Below are 20,079 nucleotides of genomic sequence, written 5' to 3'. Positions count from 1 at the left end.
TCCTAATCAAGAGGCACGGCCATGAGTTCCAGTTCGGCCTGTGCCGACATGGACGCAGTTGCTTGCGGATTGCTCGTCAACCGGGAGAATAATTCAATGTGGCTAACCATGGTATCGCCGTTTCCCGTGTTCGACTCGGCTTCCTTTTCATAATCCACGCCCCAAACGTCAGATGTTATGGTCCCTCCATTCCAAAGAGCTATGCGCACTGGCCACTCCAGATGCCTCCACCATGGAGAACCCGATTCAAACAGGCTCACGAGGCCCATGACCTCGCGGCGCGTAACGTCCTCGAGCCACCACACACTATCCATGCGCTTGAGAAGCGCAAAGAAGCAAGCTAGGATGGCGAGAGACCGGGGGCGTTTCTCGTCGACGACCTCGACGAATCTTCGGGATACACTGGCGGGAAAGGCCAGCGCAGCAGGGGGAAAGGGATTCTTGTGTGCCCAATTCAGAACACTGACGGCGTGGAAATAGCCCTGACTGGTGGCGTTGACCTTGTCTTTGCTTTCATTCGCGAGCTCGTCGTCAAGACCCTCGAGAAGATGGCCAAAAAAGGAATTGGGACCGAGCGGGTTCAAATCTAGTTGAAAGCTTGGCTGCGAGTCAATGACAGCTTGAACGATGTTGCTATTGCGTATCCACTGCCAAGATGTTGCAACAACAGTCTTGACGCCCTGGAATGCATGGAACCAAGCCATGGGCGTAGTGTATCGACTGGCTCCATCGTTGCTAGTCGTTTCCGTGTCATCCTTGATGAAAATTCGCTGTGCGGTAGCCTGAAAAGCAATGAGCGAGGCAGTCAGGAAGAGAGCCTCTGCATTGTCGGCCGTGATGCCATTGTTCAGCGTTTCAACATATGCCGCCAGTGCCGACGCAGCATACGCATGTGATGCCTGGACCAGGGCTTTGTCGGTGGGCTCTTGTGATCGCAGATGCAGAGCTGCCACGGAGAGCATGGCGTCGGCCAAGTACGTCTTGCCTCGAAAGGCCATATCAGGCACAGCCTTTTGCCAAATATCATGCGTGGCGGGCGAGTTGGTAAGCAGCGTTTTGCATGTGCTGGTGGTGTACTGATGAAGGAGCCGCAACTCCAGTAGCCTGTCCACAGGCCTCGACGTGTCTGGCTCGGGAGAGGCGCCATTGGGTTGAGGCTGAGAGGCCATGGACGTCGCCTGCGTCTGAGAAGGCGACGATACGGACGGTGATGGCTGCGGGACGCTCAGACTGGCAGCTTGCGCAGAGGCTGGAGGAGGAGTGGTTGCCGAAGGTGTGGCCGCAGTAGCAAGCTCGTCAAGAACAACCGGGCTTTCGAAGTCACACATGACGCCGTGCTTGGAACAGTTGCCACATCTTGGGTGCACCTCATCACACTGTAAGAAGGATTTAGCAGGAAAACCATCAATGCATACGTGGGGGGGGGCGGGTGGAGGGCAACTCTGAGTGCGTAGAGTAGAAAAGTGAACGGCGCTCAGGGATGGAGGCTGGCCTCACCTTGATCTTCCGGTTTTTACATCTGCGACACCCAGCGCGAGATTTCTTGTGTGAGCGCCGGGGTGGCATATCGTAACTACGCCTGGCTAGCTAAGGAACTGAGCTGCAAGCTTGACGACAGGGCGTGCTGGCAGCATGGCCATGAGCGTTGCGTGGGAAGCTGAGTGAGGTGCCTGGGTGGACGACCACCTTGGCTCGCGTTGGTGCCGGAATAGACGCGCGAGAATGAATGCTGGAGCGAGCGGCGGCGACCCTCTTTCGAAAGCAGTCTCATCCGTAACCTTGCAAGAGCTTGCGCTGTCGAAGGAGTCCAAAATCAAAAGAAGCGGCAAAGAAATCGAGATGGCTTTACTTGAAGCCTTTGAGGTCTAGAGACGATAGCATGTGCTTGCGGAGCACAGCCACGCACTGCGGCGGCCATTGGTAGCCTATCGGTGGCCACGGAATCCACGCACCTACTGGCGGCCTACCAAGTAGGTAGTTCTTTGCATCACCGTTCTGAGACTGGACCTCGTAACATTGAAGGAAAATGCAAGATACATGCAGTTTACGCAGGTATACGGAGTAGTAGAGTCAATATGTCTCGATTACCAATTAGTATCTTGTAGGACAGGGCGCGATGGCCTACTTACCTTAGGTAGGTAGGTACCTACCTGTAGTAGCCTGCTTACATTCTTTGTACCTTCCACTGCACCTACCTGCCTATAGGTACCTTAGGTAGGTACCTAATAGGTAATGTGTACTTGTTCGTAGGCAAATATTCTGCTAGACTATAAGGGGTGCCACGTGATGCGCCCGCGTCTCGCTTCATCGTACATATGTACCCTTCCCTAAACTAATGTGCTCGGTAATAGTAATGCAAGAGAAGACGCTTTTGGTTCCGACCATGAGCCGTTGCTGCCCGTGCCTCATCAGCCTAGATGGTGATTTGCTTATGCTAGGTGTGTGAGGCAGTCGGCGGAGAAATCACGGAAGACGTCAATAGTAATAAAAGCTTCAGCGATCCAGAGAAGGAAGGCGTGCAAGCAAACTGGCCAAAGTTGGACACGGATCTTGTCGAGCACCGACGTATCCAATGAGGAGTTGGACAGCGGTGCGGTGCGGTGCTGTGATGCATCCCCCTCTCTCTTATGCTCTTTCAGCCCAGGAAAAGGGCGTGCAGAAAGCGATGTGATTGCTCATCCAAGCTGGACAGCATCCATTCCGAGAAAGCACAGTCGAGGAGGGGTGGCGGAGCAATCAATGATGCTTACCCTTATGACCCAATCCCCCTGCAAGCCGAGCTGCCGACTCCTTAAGTGGTAGGAACTGCAGAATGCGGTGTGCCAGTGATGGGGTTGTCCAATATTACCTTGTCATTTGGTCGCTCCTGCATGCCAGATGGGAATTATGCACATAAATGGAAGGTTCCATGGGCTGGCGGGTGTTTAAACTCGGTGCGGAAATCCGCGCCAACAGTCGGCATGTCGATCCGTGCAGCCAAGGGGCGTACCGGTCCTCTAGCTAGCGCCAGGCGGCAGAAGACGTCAACCGGTAGTAATCACAATAATTACCAATCACGCCGGAAGCGCTCCGTTTAGCTTCAATGTTGGGCGTCTCGGGGCTCGGGGCTTGATGACACAATTTTAAACGTGGTGACGGCAGAGCTTGACGCGGTGGATCGCAGCCCCCAAGTGGAACTCAAAACCCGTCATTGTTTGCGCCGTCTCACTTGCTATGCCTGCCCTGGCCGGCCAGGCATTAGGCATTGCTGTAGTGCTACGGAGTACCAGTATTACTCAATCCCATACAAATGCATATATATACCAACGGGGGGACTCCACCACGAGCAGCCCCTCTAGTTCCATGTCGAGTTGGAAAATTCCATCTGTCCTCTGACGATACATCTTTCTGTTGTCCTCACTTCCTGTGTACTACTCATTGCGAGTGTGAGCTGTTCCTGTCCGAGAAGACCAGGCTGACGCTGTCCAAAACCTGCTGTCTCACTCGACCAACATTGAACACTGCCAGTCCGACGACGGAAACGGCCCCTCCACTGCTGCTTGCTGCCCCTCCGCTTATCATATCAGCTCTGGCGCCGCCAGACCTAAAAAGAAAAAAAAAAAAGCCAAGCCAAGGACAAGGGCAAGGAGCGCAAGAGGAAAGAGAGAGCCAGGACTTCATCAGCAGCCATCCACCGCGCCCTGCCATCACCAGACCCCAACCGAGGGAGACGCACGCACATCACCGTCACGCAGTCAAAATGTCGCCTCCCATCACCTCTGACCCCGTCTCGACGCCCCCGCGTCCCCCGACACCCGTGCACGCCTTCGGCACGCTCGCCGTCCATGCCGGCTCGCCCCACGACCCTCACACCGGCGCCGTCATCGAGTCCATCTCCCTCTCCACGACCTTCGCCCAGACGGCTGTCGGCAAGCCTGTCGGCGAGTACGAGTATTCGCGCTCCTCCAACCCCAACCGCACCAACTTCGAGACGGCTGTCGCTGCCCTCGAGCATGCCCGCTACGCCCTGGCCTTCTCCTCTGGCAGCGCAACCACCGCCACTATCCTGCAGAGCCTGGCCGCCGGCAGCCATGTCATCTCCGTCTCCGACGTCTATGGCGGCACCCATCGCTACTTCACCCAGGTCGCCAAGGCCCACGGCGTCAAGGTCACCTTCACCCCCGAGATTGAGGTCGACATCAGCGAGCACATCAACGACCAGACCCGCCTCGTCTGGATCGAGAGCCCTTCCAACCCTACTCTCCGCCTCGTCGATATCCGCGCTGTCGTCACCGAGGCCCACAAGCATGGCATCCTCGTCGTCGTCGACAACACCTTCTTGTCGCCCTACGTCCAGAACCCTCTCGATCTCGGGGCCGACATCGTCGTCCACAGCGTCACCAAGTACATCAATGGCCACAGCGACGTCGTCATGGGCGTAGCCGCCTTCAACAGCGACGAGCTCAAGACGCGTCTTTCCTTCCTCCAAAACGCCATTGGCGCCGTCCCCTCGGCATTCGACTCGTGGCTCGCCCACCGCGGCCTTAAGACCCTTCACCTCCGCGCTCGCGAGGCCACCCGCAACGCTACCGCCGTCGGCCACGCCCTCGAGGGCTCTCCTCACGTCATTGCCGTCAACTACCCCGGCCTGGACTCCCACCCCCACCGAGACATTGCCGTCCGCCAGCACCGCGACGGCATGGGCGGTGGCATGTTGTCCTTCCGTATTCGCGGCGGCCACGCTGCTGCCGAGCGCTTCTGCCAGGTCACCAAAATCTTCACCCTCGCCGAGTCCCTGGGCGGAGTCGAGTCCCTCGTCGAGCTGCCCAGCAGCATGACGCACGCTGGCATTCCCCGTGACCAAAGAGAGGCCGTCGGCGTCTTTGATGACCTTGTCCGATTGAGCTGCGGTGTCGAAGACGCCGAGGATCTCAAAAACGACGTGCTCCAGGCTCTCGAGCTTGCCGTCAACGAGTCCACCAAGAACGGCATCTCCAACGGTGTCAACGGACAATGAAGAAGTGAATCTTTTTTTCCCTTTAGCGTGATTCCCTCTTTTTTTTCGCTTCGGCAAAAGACAAAATATGACGGGTTTATGAATTAGAGTTAGAGGCAGACAGAGCCAAAGGCACAACAATCTGCAAGGCATCGTCGCAAAATCAAGTTGGATACTCAAACGCATCGCACAGTCTGTTGGCAGAAACGAGCATAGTTCATTTGTTTCCATGGAATTAGTCACGATTGATACATATATTCTATATATATGGACATGGCGTCGCAACACCGCTCAGCTATTTCTCATGCCGTACGCGACAAATTGGGTCAACCTGTGACTAGAGCCTGATACAAAATAGTAACAAAAAAGAGCAAGCGCCGCTATGCAACTTCCTATTACCCTCTGCCGCCCCTCCTCCCACCCCCCTGGTTACAACTTGTGGCAGAATACATTTGCCTATTATATAGCGTGATAACCAGGTACTTGATCTGGCTCGTGCTTTTTGCCTCCCACCGTCTTACCAGGTCCCATGGTGGACATTATACTGCATCCCTTGAATCCTCCATTGTCGGAATATTAAACAAGTTGTCAACGTACTCGTTGGCCATGCCATTTCCAGCTGTCCACTCACTCCGTCTTCGATGAATCTCATTCATGCCTTGACAAGCCTTTTCGGCAATATAATGTAGTTCATCCAGAGTCCCAGAATTGCAATTATGAAATATACCGTCAATGCGCTTTTGCCATTCTGAAGTCGTATTATCCACGGCGGTTTGGTGAGCGTTTGTATCGTATTCATCAACACGCAGTGGCCGGGTTCTGGGCTTGAGTACGTGTACGAGCTTGTCGTTGGCGTCATGGGGCAAGAACTCGACTGGACTTCCTGAAGGCAGGTTGGGTTGGCGAATGCCCATGACGACTTCGACAAATCGCTGGGATACGCTGCGGCCCAGGCCGCACGGGTCGATGAGATCAAATTCGGGCTGCGGCTGAGTGGACATTTCTTCTCGAAGGTAGTGGTCGTAGGCAAGGAAGGACGCTCGACAAATTCGTAGTCGAGAAAGGGTGGCCCGCAGTGACATGGCCATCCATTTGCAGTCCTCCGCTGGCCGTTGGTTGGGCATGCCGGTCCAGAGGACTTTTGAAGAGTTCTGGTTCCACGTTTGCGATTGCTCCGTCTTCAGGTACACTTCGTTTAGGTAGAGTTCTTCCAGAGTTTCACCAAATGTCTCCATTGCCTTCAGAAAACATTCTGGCAAAATTTCCATTCGCTTCAGCTCGAGGCTGGTCAGATTGGAAAGATAAACTCGCGGTGCCGGTAGAGAGCGTGCCCTCCAATCCTCAACTGGCATTTGCCAAAACTTGGTTTGCTTCAAACCCCGCGGGGGACGATCATCGTGATCCGTTCCTACGAGGCAGAGCGATCTGAGAGAGTCGGCATGCTCAATCAGGTCCCACAGGCAAGAGCCAAACAAACCTGCTCGATGAGGCTCATTGTCGTGTCGTCGCAGGGTCATGACCAAGTGTTCTAATACTGCCACCACAGCCATGATGTTCATGACATCGCTCGGGTTCATCCAGAGGTGGCATATGGCAACGTCGGTGACGTTTTCCAGCACAAGAGTTCTGAGATTGGCCGAGTCTTCTTCTGGGCGCGATGCAAAGGCTTTGAGTGTGTTGGCAAGGATCATGGTCGCCGCGTTGCAGTGCCGTCCAACTAGCTGGAATGGAAGGGTGAGGCGGAGGCCGTCGACGCCACGGCAATAGAAGAGCATTGTCTCAACCATGCTTAAGTATTCGATTTCGGTAAAGGAGGTTACGTTCATGCAGTACTTTTTATGCATGGTTTGGCAAAAGTCTGTCATGGAAGGGATTCGGGCAAAGACTGTTTCGAGAAATTCAACTTCCACTACAGGAGAGTTAGCCAAGATGCCGAAGAGAGGGGACGGGGAGGGCGCAAGGGGAGGCGTGCTCTCATCTCGAAGAACCATCATGTCAATATAAAGGCTCTTGCAGTGATAGCCGATGGTCTGAAGGGCATCTACATCAGGTCGGCGCAGGTGACTGGCTCGGCTCATTCGGGAAAAGTCCAGTCCAAGGGTGCAGCAAACAGACGGCTTCAAGATCCTATCGAATAAGCGGCAAACGAGGCGGAGATTGAGGACGGCGTTCTTATTCTTATGTCCCTGGGCGATGCATTGCTGCAGAATGGCATCTATCAGCTCTCTCGGGAGACGGTCCATGTCGTCTAGCGAGGAGAAAGCGGGCAAGTCAACTTGCAAGCTTCATTGGGGTGAGTGATGCTGTGTGTAGCCAAAGTGGAAGAAGCTTGGTAGGCACAGAGTGAGGAGGGACGCATGATGCTGGTTGGATGGAGGTATTGCGGCCGGCACGGTGACGGATGCATGTAGATGACGTCCGGTGCGGCAGGATCAAGGAAGGGCACAGGGGTCTGCTGGCTCATGGTCAGTGGCGCGTGGGCGGTCGCAGGTCCTCAGTGCTGGGACGCGGTACATATGTCTCCAAAGCCAATTGCTGAAGCCCCTGGACTACGGGGGCTTCCCTACTCAAGTACCAAGGACATTTGAACCCCGGCCTGCACACCACGGATACAGTGGGAGGCGAAAAGTGCCTAGACCAACCTAAGTACTAGGTACCCTACCTACCTTTAGGTACGTACCGCCACTTCAGATAATCTTATCAACTCCCATGTCACCTTTTTTCTCCCAGTCTGCATTCAAATGTGTGTCGAGTCGCAAATCGTCAACGGTGTACTGCGACACCTGCACAGCATTATTCGCGGTCACAAGTTGCACCCTCCGCTCCTCACCATCACAGTGACTATATTATTCAGATAGACGACAAATAAGCACCCTCCTTTTCGGACGCTCTCTGTCCACGCTAGAGCATGGTCTCGGGCTTCAAAGAGAAACTCCTGCGCGTAAAGGACTTTGCTCAATCAATTCTAGGTCGCAGCTCCTCTGTCCGAGAAGCGATCGAGAGGGACGATCCTACATCCTCTAACAACACGAATGTCGGTACCTCGGACGCGACGCCAGCCCGAATCATGACCGAGTCGGCCAAAGATGCCACCGAGACGTCTTCTCAACATAGCCTGAAGCGCACGAGTCTCCATGATGAAAATGAGGCCGGTGAGTGGCAAGTTGTCACGCGGCCAAGCAAAAAGGCCAAAAAAACCCCGCGGCCAGGGAAAAGTTACCCGGCTCTCAACTTCTCCAGCAATGCCCGGCTGCAGTCCAAGATTAACTTGAACAACCTACGAGACTTGGTGACATATATCTTTGCAGACGGCACAGGACCGCAATGGATCGGCGTCTCTCACCGGCCGCACTTCCGGAAGATTGTTGCCATCATGATTCCCGGCCTGGAAGAGGCCATGTTCAAGAAAAATGTCGACTTGGCAACCTACAACGAGGCGAGAGACGACCCCGACGAGCGGCAGCAAGTTCTTACGTCTCCCGACGATTACTACCCACGCGCTCTGAAGAAGGAGACAATTCCTGTGCTTCTGGCCCCCTTTGCAGACATGTTCCCTCACCTGTGGCCGGTGAAAACCCCCGGAGATGACAAACATGGCAAGATGCACTCGCCCATGGCTGCCTTTCTTACCGCCCCAGCCCCCAAGGAGAAGACGTCCAAGCAAGGAGGCGTGAAGCCAGCCTCGGAGCCCCATGGATGGAGGAACAACAGGACGCCCATCACTCAATTCTTGGCTACAGCCGAGGAGCTCTCTGATAACGGATACCTCCTTCACCCGGCCCTGCTACCGGACGGCGAACGCCGGGACAACTTCGTCGCACCAGAGGGCTGGGTGGTCACCAAGGTCGACAGCCTCGAAGATGGCCAGGTGCCGGACGCCGAGATCCAAAAGGGCAGCATGACAGCTGGGCGGGAGGTCCTCGCCCTAGACTGCGAGATGTGCATGACGGGCGAGAACGAGTTCGCCCTCACGCGCATCAGCATCGTCAGCTGGGACGGCAGCGTTGTCCTCGACGAGCTCGTCAAGCCCGACAAGCCCATCACCGACTACGTCACACGCTTCTCCGGCATCACAGAGGAGATGCTGGCCCCGGTAACCACCACCCTGCGCGACATCCAGGCCAAGCTCCTCGACCTCCTTCACCCACGTACCATCCTCCTGGGCCACTCGCTCGAATCCGACACCAAAGCCATCCAGATCGCACACCCCTTCATCGTCGACACATCCATGCTGTATCCGCACCCGCGCGGTCCCCCGCTCAAATCGTCCCTCAAGTACCTCGCCCAGAAGTATCTCTCGCGGGAGATCCAAAAAGGCGGCGCCGAAGGCCACAACAGCATCGAGGACGCCAAGACCTGCCTCGATCTCGTCAAGCAAAAGTGCGAAAAGGGAAAGCTCTGGGGCACCTCCGACGCCCAGGGGGAGAACCTCTTCCGCCGCCTCGCCCGCGCTGGTACCGCGTACAAGGCCCAGGGAGGCGACGCGGCCCTTGGCGGCGTCGAGGTTGGCAAGACGAGCGCCGCAATCGACTGGGGCGATCCGTCCAAGGGCCTCGGCGCAGGAGCAACCTACCAGCTTGGCTGCAGGTCCGACGAGGACGTGACGCGAAACGTGATACGCGCCGTCAACGGCGACCCCGACGGGCTGGAAATCAAAGGCGGCGGCGTGGACTTTGTATGGGCCCGGATGCGGGAGCTCGAGGCCCTCCAGGGCTGGTGGAACAAGAACCGTGTCGAAAACACCAACAGCGACGGCGGACCACCCCAAGATGCTGCCGATGGCGATGGCGGTGTCTCCGCGACGGCCGACGCCAACGCCACCACGTCGCCGCTCGAGCAGGCCTTGACAAGACTAACAGAGCGTCTTGTTCGGATTCACGCCGCCCTGCCGCCCTGCACGGCCATCATTGTGTACAGTGGATCGGGAGACCCTCGGAAGATGTCGCAGCTGCAGCAGATGCACGCCAAATGGAGGAGGGAGTACAATACTCCGGGCAAGAAGTGGGATGAACTAAGTGTCAAGTGGACAGATGTAGAGGACCAAGCTCTTAGGAGGGCCGCTCAAAAGGCAAGGTCAGGAATTGCATTTGTCTCGGTCAAGTAGACCCAGTATTGTACATCATCAGTGCCAATATAGATGAATAGAATAACCAAGAGTAAAATATAAGTACTTCGTTATGGACCGCCAGCTAAAATCAAAAGATGCTGCCGCTCATTTCTCACGAATCCACGCTATCCTACCTGTACGTACATGTACTCCGTATGACTGATCCGATTCCCCAACCCATCCATTTTTATGCAAACGATACCCAAAACAAGTGCACTTTTGGAATTACCCTCCCTCCCTATTAAGTTACGCTCAAACCCTCCAAGGGTGCGAGGCAAAAAGCAAATACACAAAAAAAAAGACCAAGACAAAACGCTTATCCCATCGCCATGGAAAAATCAAGAGCCCATCTCGCACACAATCGGCGCACTGACTAAGCATAGCCAAACTGTCGCGCAGTAAAAGGGGCAAATAGTCCACCGTCTCACCCTGTAACACTGAATAAAATTTGTATTGCGCGTGCGGTTATAAAGGAAAAGTCTATAAGTGTCGTATTTGACAAAGAGCCCGAAATAGTAAAGAGGCCGTTAATCGTCAGCTGTTGCATTATTATAAATTTCAAACAAGTAGAAGAATCTAGTGTTTCGGTTCAAATTGCTCAATCTGAAGGTGGCCTGGTTCACGAGTGACGTGATTTTTTGCGCCCAAGGCTGCCAAAATCGTCCACGAGCTCCGCAGAACTACCCAAGAGGTCCAGCGGCGGCAGTTGAGGGGGGTCGACACGATTGATCTCATGTTGTTGAACCCTGCCATAACTAGCGTGTTTTTCGTCTTGCCTGCTGCCTTGCAGGTCGATATCTGACAGCTCGCCGGGAAACTCTGAGGAAGATTTGGAAGAGAGGCGTTGCTGCCGCGACGAGGTCCGTTCGAATGGCAAGGCCGATGACGCCGACAAGGTTTGTCTATGGCCCCTGGCAGACGGTCCCCCATCATGAGACGCATGGTCGGATGGCGCTGGAGAGCTTGAACTTATCGCAGACAGTACCGGTAGGTGCCGGTCATCCACTAAGCCTGAGATTCTCTTAGAACTTTTGCGTGGAATTTCTGGCAGGCTCAGTCCGAGCAGTTCACCTTGTTTAGAACCTCTCGGCAATTTCGAGTGATCGATATCTTCCTCTTCCTCATCATTATCGGAATCTGAGTCGGAACCACGCGGAGTGCCATCATCCGTGAGCAGGTCTCCTGGACTTCGCTGGGGAGACCTGGGAGGACGCTTCACAGGAGGATCGCCTTCATCGTCTGAATCGATCGGTCCGTTTCTCAACACACCCATGGCAACAGGGATGCCTTCGGGGGGAGTCTCGTCTCCAAAACCCCCATTCCGTACCATGTCTGGGGGCATTCTAGAGCTTCGGACAACTTCGAATCCCTTCCCCTTTTCCTTGCTCTTGCCGCCGAACAGTGTTCTGAACCAGCCAGTTGCAGTAGCCACTGGACCGGTAGGATCGGCTGGACCAGTTCCAAGTCGTCGCCCGGGGTTGTCCGAGTTCAATGCCGGGCCACGCACACCGTAATAAAAGTCAACTTCACGTGTGGCGTAGTCCGGGCGGTTCGCAGGCAAGTTCATGATACCGCCCCCGGCACCAGGAGGAGCAGGTGTTGCTGCGCGAGTAGTGTCCTCGCCAGAGACGTCTCCACTCTCCCCTACAGTGGCCGGAGTGAGAGCGGCTTGTTTGGGGTCGAGTCCCAAAGCATTGGAGGTCGGTGTATCCGAGTGTGTCGAGTCTCGCAGGTTCGCGTTGTTGTTTGCTGTTCGGCGTGGCGGTCGATAGTAGGGATCGGATGGCTCCATATGACCGCCAGCAAGTATCGGACGACCAACTGTGGGCGATGCGACAAAGGAAAAGGTGCTCGTCTCCCCCGGGGTTCCGGGAATGTAGGAACTGTTTGTATCGACGTGGCGGTGACCGGCCGACCACATGTCAGCGCTATCAAGAACCGAACTACTCCGCTGGTTATGTGCGGCGATACCGCCATAGCTAGCCCCCGAAGCACTTCGAAGGCGGCCACCTGGTACGGAGTAGCCAGTCCTGCTGGTACCCTCTTCAGCATGCAGCATTGCCATGGACGACAGCTGACTGGCTCTCGAGGGAGCGGTTCGGTGCGTTTCACGTCGTGACAGTTGGCGCATACCGAAAATCTTGGACAGGCCCCCCCTAGTCAGGCCAGTGATGTTGTCTCCTCCAGCGCCCAACAAACGTGCTACAACTTCGACTATTGTTGACAACGCACTCAAGAAGAACCCAAAGAAAAGAACACTGCCGTGAATGAGTAGGATAGCATATCCAATCCACCCTTTGGGTCCCTCTGTAACACCAAGACTGGGGGCAAAGGCGACCATCAAAAGAACACACGCGAGCCGGAGGATGGCAAACAACGTATGATAGGCGTTCATTGACGTAGATGACTGGAAAGGCCGAAACGCGTGAATGGTGAACATTTGAATGACTTCGCAAATGGCTAGCAAGACGACTTGGGAAATGCCACTGGGTTGCACGGCTCCAATAGCCACGCCCCGAACAAAGTTGAGCAAAACCGGAATCAGGGCAAAAGCGGCAGCTTCGTCAGAGTATGTGTTATACAATGGTCCATATCGCAAGACGGTAGGCAAGTCGTCAAACAGGACTGATTTTGGTTTTGTCCGAATAATGAGTAGGAGGATATAGCAAGCAAAGGCCAATAGCACAGCTATGGTGACGGCAGCCAAGACAACGGTGAATGCGGGCGATTCGTGCGCAACAACCAGTTGAAAACACGACAGGGCAACAACCGGCATCAGCAAAAAGTTAAAGACGATTCGAATCACATTTCCGATGCTGAAGGGAATGTTTTTTGCACGGAGATCCTCCTCTGGGATGTTTTGGATCTTTCGATACAGCCACTGAACAAGGAATCCGGCTTGGGTGAGGACGAAGACTGCTGCAATAATAACGCAGAGCCAGACCATCAGGCCCGCCCAGATGTCGGCACTCTCAGACATGCCAACCAACTGGCCAAGGGCATGTAGGCCGTAGCCATCCTGAGGGTCAGTGATGTAGATGCCATCGCGGACGCTCTGCCAGCCAGGGGTGTGCGTAACAAAGCTTTCGTTGAACATGAGTGCAGACCACCCAACCTGGCTCACGACGGGCTGAAAGAAACCAGGATAGCTCAGAGACAGTGCGCCAGACAGGGCTATAAATTGAATATATTGCAAACAATCTCCGAAACCGGGTGTGACGAGTCGGAGCAGGTCGGCGTCCCGGCCATAGTTGGACGTCCAATGGAAAATGTTGGAGCTTCCCCATGGGCTGAAGATGGCAGCAAACACGACAGCGAAGCCACAAAATATAAGGACAATCAAGGGCATGATCTTAAGTACCCATGAGAGATTCCCGAGATCCGGAGTGATGGTGGCGGAAATACAACCAATGTTGTCACCCCGTTGGTTACCAAAGATGATCAACATGGTGGTCGCAAAGGAAGCAAGTTGATATGATGAGCGCATGTCGTTTGTGATGTTCATCGATGGCAGATCAGCCAGGGTCCTATCGAAGTTAGTTTGCTGCTCAGTCGCATCGTCTCTCGCGCGCCGTCTCGCCGTCTGCCTGTTGCGTATCCGCACTTACACTTTGCCCGTGGTATTAAATACCGGAGCCAACGGACAATGCCCCCCAACCAGCGCCTGCTCACAAAAGAATCTTCTACTACTCCAAGGCGTGTAGGTGAGCATGCCAATAGAGCTCTTGACCGTGGTGCCGTTTTCATCGTTTTCCGAGTTGACAATCTTGCCGTCGGTCTTATTATCGTTGGTCCAATCGGGACTAGTCGGCGGCGGCAGCATCTGCTTGTTCACTGAGCCCGTGACATTTCCCCAGACAATGAACTGGAAGTTGTGGGCGTCATTTTGGGTGTCAAACTTGGCGTGGGCTTCGACTGGAACCCATTGCAAAAACGGCGGTTGTTGTGATTGTACCGAATCGGGCAGACAGTTGGTGTACTTGATTTGGACGGCCGAAGCAGGACGGCAGGCGAGGGATAGGAGAAGTATGATGGCGAGGAATCCAGAGGGAGTAGTAATGAGACTTGTTAGGAATCGAGGCATGGGCCGTATGTATTTCCTGCGGCCCGGTCGACTCGTGCAACCAGGAGTCTGCCAAAGGCAGGCCGAGGCTGGGCTACAGCAAGAATCAGCGGAAACAGATGAACACGTCGATGATGAGTCCATTCGGGCTTGGGGTTTTCGCCTTGGGTGGGAGCTTCGATGCTCTGCGGTCGACGATGGCGAAGTGAGACGTCTGCACAACCGGCCGTCAAGGCGCTGCTCCCAGTCGCGCCCGCCAGCCATGCTGGGGCGCATGTATTTCGATGCTCGCCGCATTCAAAGGCAGCGCATCTTGGGGGAATGTTCCGTAGTTGAAGCTGTGGCAAATCGAGGTGGAAAAAAAGAAAGAAAAAAGAGCGAGCGACGAGAGCTTGTTGTTGCGTGTGCGTTTCGTCGAGGCGGGACAGGCTGCGGACAGGAGAGCACCAGCCTCGAGAGAAAAAGGTGAAACAGGCCGTCGACAGCCAATTGTCTTGCTGTGTCTGCAGAATTCTGCGTAGAGAAGTGCAACGTCTTGTACCACCCAATCTGCCGAAGAATAAAAATAAACGCTTTGCTTTCCAAGTGAAGGGGTCGACACTAACAATAGAGAGAAGCCCAGTATTGTACAGAGCATACGGTGGAGGAAAAGAGAGAAGAAACAGAGAGCCGTTGACTACAGATGGAGACACGGGCGACGGGCATCGGGGACCAGGGGACCAGGGGATAAATCAGGCCAGTCTGTGCTGGGATACGACGACAGCACTTGAGCCCAGGAGCCAGGGCAAAGGCCGGCAACGCAGGCACCAACCAGCACCAGACCAGACGGTACCAGTGTACAGGCAGAAAGCAGGAGTAGCGGAAGAGCTGAGCTGGCTGGGCAGGCTGGGCAGCTGGGATCGGCCTTGACCAGCCAGCCAATGTGGAGTTGATGGTGCGTGTGGAGTTTAAAGGTGGCAGAGGCAGAGGTGCAGAGATGCAGAGGTGCAGAGATGCAGAGGTGCAGAGATGACGGAGGCGACAATGCTCGAGTGGGGGGGAGCGGCCTGGCGGGTTCAATGTGGCGGTTGGCTGTTGGCAGCGGCTTGGTGACCCTGTAGCAGTAGTACTAGTAACCGTCCAACCGTAACGGCGGCTTCTCGCCAACAAGCCACTACCAGTGTCCATTGTCTGGTGCATCGTTGTCCAGTGCATCCAGCAACTCGTTCAATGTTCGGAGCATCGCCAGACGCACGCAATAATGGCCAACAACAACACAACAAAAAAAAAGAAAAAGAGAAAAAGAGCTCGCCAGATCCCCAGAGCCCCATGCTTCACCACATGCCGCCGCTCCTCACCAATCAGCTACACCTTTTCTCGGGCCATGCGACAAAAAAGAGAGCAAAAATCCGGAGTTGGCCTGGGCTGGAATGTACCGTGGCCGGGAATAATCTATGTGTGATTCACGCCGCAAACGGGAGACTGATAGTATGTAGTAATCTTTTTACGAGACCACACCCACACTCGCACACACACACACAAACACCATTATTACAGTAGGTGGTGTACTGCATACATACCTAGGTACTGGCTTCAAGTTCCGATAAGTTGCCAGGCGGAAATCGAGGATTACCACACTGTGCTGCTCAAAGTACCTCCTCCATCACTCTCCAATCTTGCCTTGCCGTCATACTTCCGCGTCCCAGTCATGACGAAAACTCGGCTCTGCAGCACCTGGGGCCCCTGCATTTCCTGCTGCGTGCAACGGCCTCCGGCGAGATGGGACGAGATGACACGGAGCCGTCGCCGCTCATCCCACAGACCAAGCTGGAGCGTCTTCCGGCCTCTCCCCAGCATCGTCGACGGGGAGACTTTTCGACCATGGGCCAAACTCCAAGCAACTCCCATCTTGGGTAGCGATGGGAGGCGGTGCATCGCACTAGCGCAGCCGTCCTGAAACCTCTCGCTCCCTCGTGCTTCTTGCCTCTCTGCCCGTGGCTGCCGTGGCTGCACATGTGCTCGTCAAGCTCGTCAAGCTCGTGTATGCCCCTGCTCTGCCCGCCTCCACAAGCCCCCATTACCCGCCGCCATCGTCGCAGAGAGTGGCACAGCCGGCCTCTGATCATCGTCTTAGCCGACCGGACCCATGAACAATGTTGTCGTTTCGGTGGCTGCGTCAGCCTGCGGCAAAGACCAGCCTTGCAGTGTGCGCCTGCCCCTGTGTTGGACTGAACGAACCAGACCGCGATTCCCGTTCGCTTACTCTCATCTCGCGTCGCCTAAGTGCATAAAAAACGCGCCGCAGCTCCGACAACAGACCGTACTCCGTATGCAAAATTGAATAAAGCGAAAGCGTCAATTGCCATCCTCATATTACCTTGGCGTCTTATCGAACCGTCTCTTCACTGGCATAGCCAAAAATGCACCAGACAAAAATACTTCAGTCATTATCGCCCTTGGGCCTTTCGAATGCTCCGTGCAACTTGATCAACACATATTTCCGAGGATTCACTGGGGAGTCAGCTATGTAAGTTATTAGTACCTCTGTATATTCATGTACACCAGACTTCGAACGTTGCAACATTGAACCTTCAATGTTAGCGCTCTAGCGCCATGACCCACTAGAGTCATCCTTGCATGTGGTCCTCGTAGCCCCTGTGGCCCGCTCTGGCTGAGCTTAACTACACCACAAGCTGGGCTAATTATAAATTTGAAGTCAATAATACTATGACAATCATAGCCATTCCAGCAGTGTAATAAAACACAATCAAATGCAACGTGATTGACTGAAAAAATCTGCCTCCCGCACCTATCTGCGTTGGCCAATGCAATGCAATGCCCTTGTTTTTTGTGTATTATATGATTGAATCGGCTTCAATCATCGCACCGTGATATCCATCACGAGCCACCGGTTGTTGACCTGCCAAATACTTATGTAAAGTAGGTAGCATATAGCATGACCACCACCCCACAGCCTAGCAGATACGAGCTTTTTGATCGGGTAGCCCCGACAAAACGTCCTCTTGGACTTGCTCAGGATTTTGTTCCCGCTACTCAGCCCTACATTTACCCTTGGCTCTTGACTCTAGTGTGTATTCCACGTGTCCTGGAATGTTGTTTCTCTTCATCCATGAACTTACCGATGACTGCAACTCTCGTTGAACATAGTGAGTTTCTGAGAGATTTCGGAATGGGAGGGACATTCTAAGGTTTCCATGGGTTATGTACGCCTCCAACGGTGAATGATGATTCATCTGATGCTGAATTTGTTGAATCTGTTGATGAACAATGGTACACAAACCAAACGTTTGCTTGGCAGCATCGATGCGCTCAAGTGGGAGCTGGCCAGTGGACATTCGCCTTACTTGTCTGTGATGGGTATGGAAACGCTGTGCCCTAACATGGTATTCACGAGACTCCTCTGTGGTCCATGCTAGCTTATTATTGGATTGCGATGGCCTGTTAACGCGCCGGGTTTCCCGCTCGGTCAATATATTTAGTGAGCCCTCACTTTCTTGGCATCCCTTGTGGTGGCCATCATTTTTCTGAAAAAAGGTTGGCATATGAACAGGCTGATTTAGTAGCTCCGGGGGGGTAAAATGAAAAGGAGCCGGACGTTTTGTGTAAGGCGGCGTCAACTGAGGTGCTTGAGAATGCGACGAAGCCGATGACAAGAATGATTTTATGTTATTCCTAGGAATTTCATCATGAATTCTGCACGGCTGATTCAAAACAACGAGAGATGGATCTTCCTGGGCGAGACCAGGCCCAACAGTCCGCCGCGGATAGACCTGGGATGGGCCGGACACACCTGCCGCGCTAGCAGCACTTCTGTAAGAGATATGATTGGTACCAGAGGACGATTTTCCTTGTCTTGAACCATTTTGCGGTGAGACATCCCTTAGAAACTCGTTATGACTTTGTCGAGCAATGTTTGTTCCAAGGACGAATGAATTGCTAAGCTGAGGACGAGGTCTAATCTGCCTGTTCGCTTGCTCATGTCTATATCTAGGATCTGAAGGCGGGGGAGTAAGCATCCGAAGAGAAATGCTATCCGAAGGTGAAATTACTTCGTCATCTTGCGTTTCCTCGGAGTTTGTCCCAGCGAGATATAAAGACGGGGTTGTCCTCTCCGGCCCCTGTGCCCCGAGATGACGAGTTGAGTTTGCAACCCTTCGCAATGACGGTACTATATCCCTTCTGCTGGCATTTATGATATGCCTTGGGACTATTGAATCTGATCCTGGTGGCTCCGGAGTAGACTCCGCTTCTTCTCGTATTCTGTTCAAGGCGATGTCGCTCAGGGGCTGCAAGGGAGTGCGATTGGAAGGACTGGACTCGTCCAGTTGAGGACCTACTGGGCTTGCCACGACGGTTCCGGCAGTTGCAGTATCATCATGGGAAATCTTGAAGCCGTCTTTTGGCAGGGACTGAAAGTAGTGACGAATGGTTTTTGTCTGGCGGGGATGTTGCTCCTGATTGTTTGTGTGACTGTCCCGGACAGAGGGTGGCCCAGCTGGAATTTCCACTTCGATACCCATATCCATGTTCTCTTCGTCCGAATCACTATCCTCTTTCCGCCCCATATTTACTGTGAAAGTCGTCTTCATTGTAGTCTGAATCTTCGGCCTCGTAGCCCTTGAGGTGTTTTGGGGGGCTTGAGTATTGTCAAGGTTGTCATGTTGGCCGCTAACTTCATCAATAGAGGCACAGGATACACATTCATCCTCAAGCTCGGTTGCGAGCTGCCTTCCACACTCTCGGGCATTATTAGGCTGTGTACTGGCAGTGGCCGGTGGGTGTGTAGCTGCAAGAGCCTGATTGTGCTTTTCGTATGCTCGCTTACACACAAGCTCAAAGCCATCAAGGAGGCCCTTCTCGTCAAAAATTAAGAGCTCGTCCTTCCTCATTGTGATGTTTGGGTCGTAGCTGCGTGGGGGACATCGTATGTTGATTTGCAGAAACACGCCACATTGTCTTTCCGCGGATTTCGGTGCTGTGGTCTGGGATATGTGAGATTTCAAAATACTTGTCATTTTTTTCGTAACATGCCAACCAGCAGACATTGGCCTGTTATCAACAGATAGATGCGCTCCCCGAACTTTGAAATCCTTGGAAATGATATATGGTTTCTGGATATAGCCACTAAACACCCATCGGGCGGGCTCCCGTGTCTCCATCTGGGATATCGACTCTCTGTTGAAATGTATCTCTTCATATACCTCGATGCAATTCACCATGCCATTTGCGCCCAATATCTGTAAGATTGCCTCTCGCTTTAGATCGGGCGGCTTTGGCGAATAAGCCCACAGTGGTTTGGTATCCCCTATTATTTTCAGTGACATTTTAACATTTGGGCGAGCAAAAACATATTGCCTTAAAAGTTGCTGGATTTGGGAAATACAATTCTTCGCCTGCTTCAGAGCATACTGCTTTCTTGGGGGGAGATTCTCAAAGAGCCTCGTAACTGCTACTGTGGTTCCAACGGTAGAGGAAACTGGCCGCCGGTCCTTGACACCACCCGTGCCCGGTATTAACTCGATTCTCCAGGCTACAGGATCCCCGGGACTCTTTGTAATAATTGAAACGTTGGCTATTGAATTGGCACTTGCCAATGCTTCACCCCGAAATCCAAGCGTCGTCCCGCCAACCTCGACTAATTCGCTGTACTCTCTGAGCTTGCTAGTATGTGCCCGTCTGCCTAGGGCACCGAAATCACTTATATCGATGCCACTTCCATTGTCTCTGACTGAAATTCTGTCAATAGTATTTGAAGAAGCGGCTATCTCGACGGCGGTTGCTTGGGAATCCAGCGCGTTGTCTAGCAGCTCCTTGACTAAATCGTACGGCGTCGTGATATTCATTGAGGAATCCAAAAGTCGAACAGTAGACTGAGGGAGAGGACGGATCGACATGATTAGATGTATTCTAGATGTGCCTCGATTAAAAAGATAT

General features: G+C 53.8%; 6 protein-coding genes across 6 annotated transcripts; 2 read left to right on the top strand and 4 right to left on the bottom strand.

Annotated features, from left to right (window-relative positions):
• Positions 1–2: 2 nt before the first annotated feature.
• Positions 3–1,328, bottom strand: G6M90_00g098610 (uncharacterized protein; the record flags this gene model as incomplete). Its single annotated transcript, XM_014690997.1, has 1 exon — positions 3–1,328. One exon carries the CDS (start codon positions 1,326–1,328, stop codon positions 3–5), a length of 1,326 nt encoding a protein of 441 aa, XP_014546483.1.
• Positions 1,329–3,739: 2,411 nt separating this feature from the next.
• CYS3 (Cystathionine gamma-lyase) lies at positions 3,740–4,996 on the top strand (the record flags this gene model as incomplete). The annotated part of the gene is made up of 1 exon (XM_014690998.1): positions 3,740–4,996. One exon carries the CDS (start codon positions 3,740–3,742, stop codon positions 4,994–4,996), a length of 1,257 nt encoding a protein of 418 aa, XP_014546484.1.
• A 518-nt stretch (positions 4,997–5,514) lies between these two features.
• On the bottom strand, positions 5,515–7,218 carry G6M90_00g098590 (uncharacterized protein; the record flags this gene model as incomplete). The annotated part of the gene is made up of 1 exon (XM_014690999.1): positions 5,515–7,218. The coding sequence occupies one exon, from the start codon at positions 7,216–7,218 to the stop codon at positions 5,515–5,517; it is 1,704 nt and encodes a 567-aa protein (XP_014546485.1).
• A 665-nt stretch (positions 7,219–7,883) lies between these two features.
• G6M90_00g098580 (uncharacterized protein) lies at positions 7,884–10,079 on the top strand (the record flags this gene model as incomplete). Its single annotated transcript, XM_014691000.1, has 1 exon — positions 7,884–10,079. The coding sequence occupies one exon, from the start codon at positions 7,884–7,886 to the stop codon at positions 10,077–10,079; it is 2,196 nt and encodes a 731-aa protein (XP_014546486.1).
• A 622-nt stretch (positions 10,080–10,701) lies between these two features.
• On the bottom strand, positions 10,702–14,166 carry G6M90_00g098570 (uncharacterized protein; the record flags this gene model as incomplete). Its single annotated transcript, XM_014691001.2, has 2 exons — positions 10,702–13,609; positions 13,691–14,166. The coding sequence occupies 2 exons, from the start codon at positions 14,164–14,166 to the stop codon at positions 10,702–10,704; spliced, it is 3,384 nt and encodes a 1,127-aa protein (XP_014546487.2).
• Positions 14,167–18,025: 3,859 nt separating this feature from the next.
• Positions 18,026–20,039, bottom strand: PMS1 (PMS1 1; the record flags this gene model as incomplete). The annotated part of the gene is made up of 2 exons (XM_014691002.1): positions 18,026–18,139; positions 18,195–20,039. 2 exons carry the CDS (start codon positions 20,037–20,039, stop codon positions 18,026–18,028), a joined length of 1,959 nt encoding a protein of 652 aa, XP_014546488.1.
• Positions 20,040–20,079: the final 40 nt, after the last annotated feature.

The sequence above is a fragment of the Metarhizium brunneum genome, chromosome 6 (genome assembly GCF_013426205.1).
Source record: "Metarhizium brunneum chromosome 6, complete sequence".
In the NCBI taxonomy this organism is placed as follows: Eukaryota; Fungi; Ascomycota; class Sordariomycetes; order Hypocreales; family Clavicipitaceae; genus Metarhizium; species Metarhizium brunneum.
Note: the sequence above shows the minus strand (reverse complement) of the source record. Positions and strands in the feature narration are given on the sequence as shown.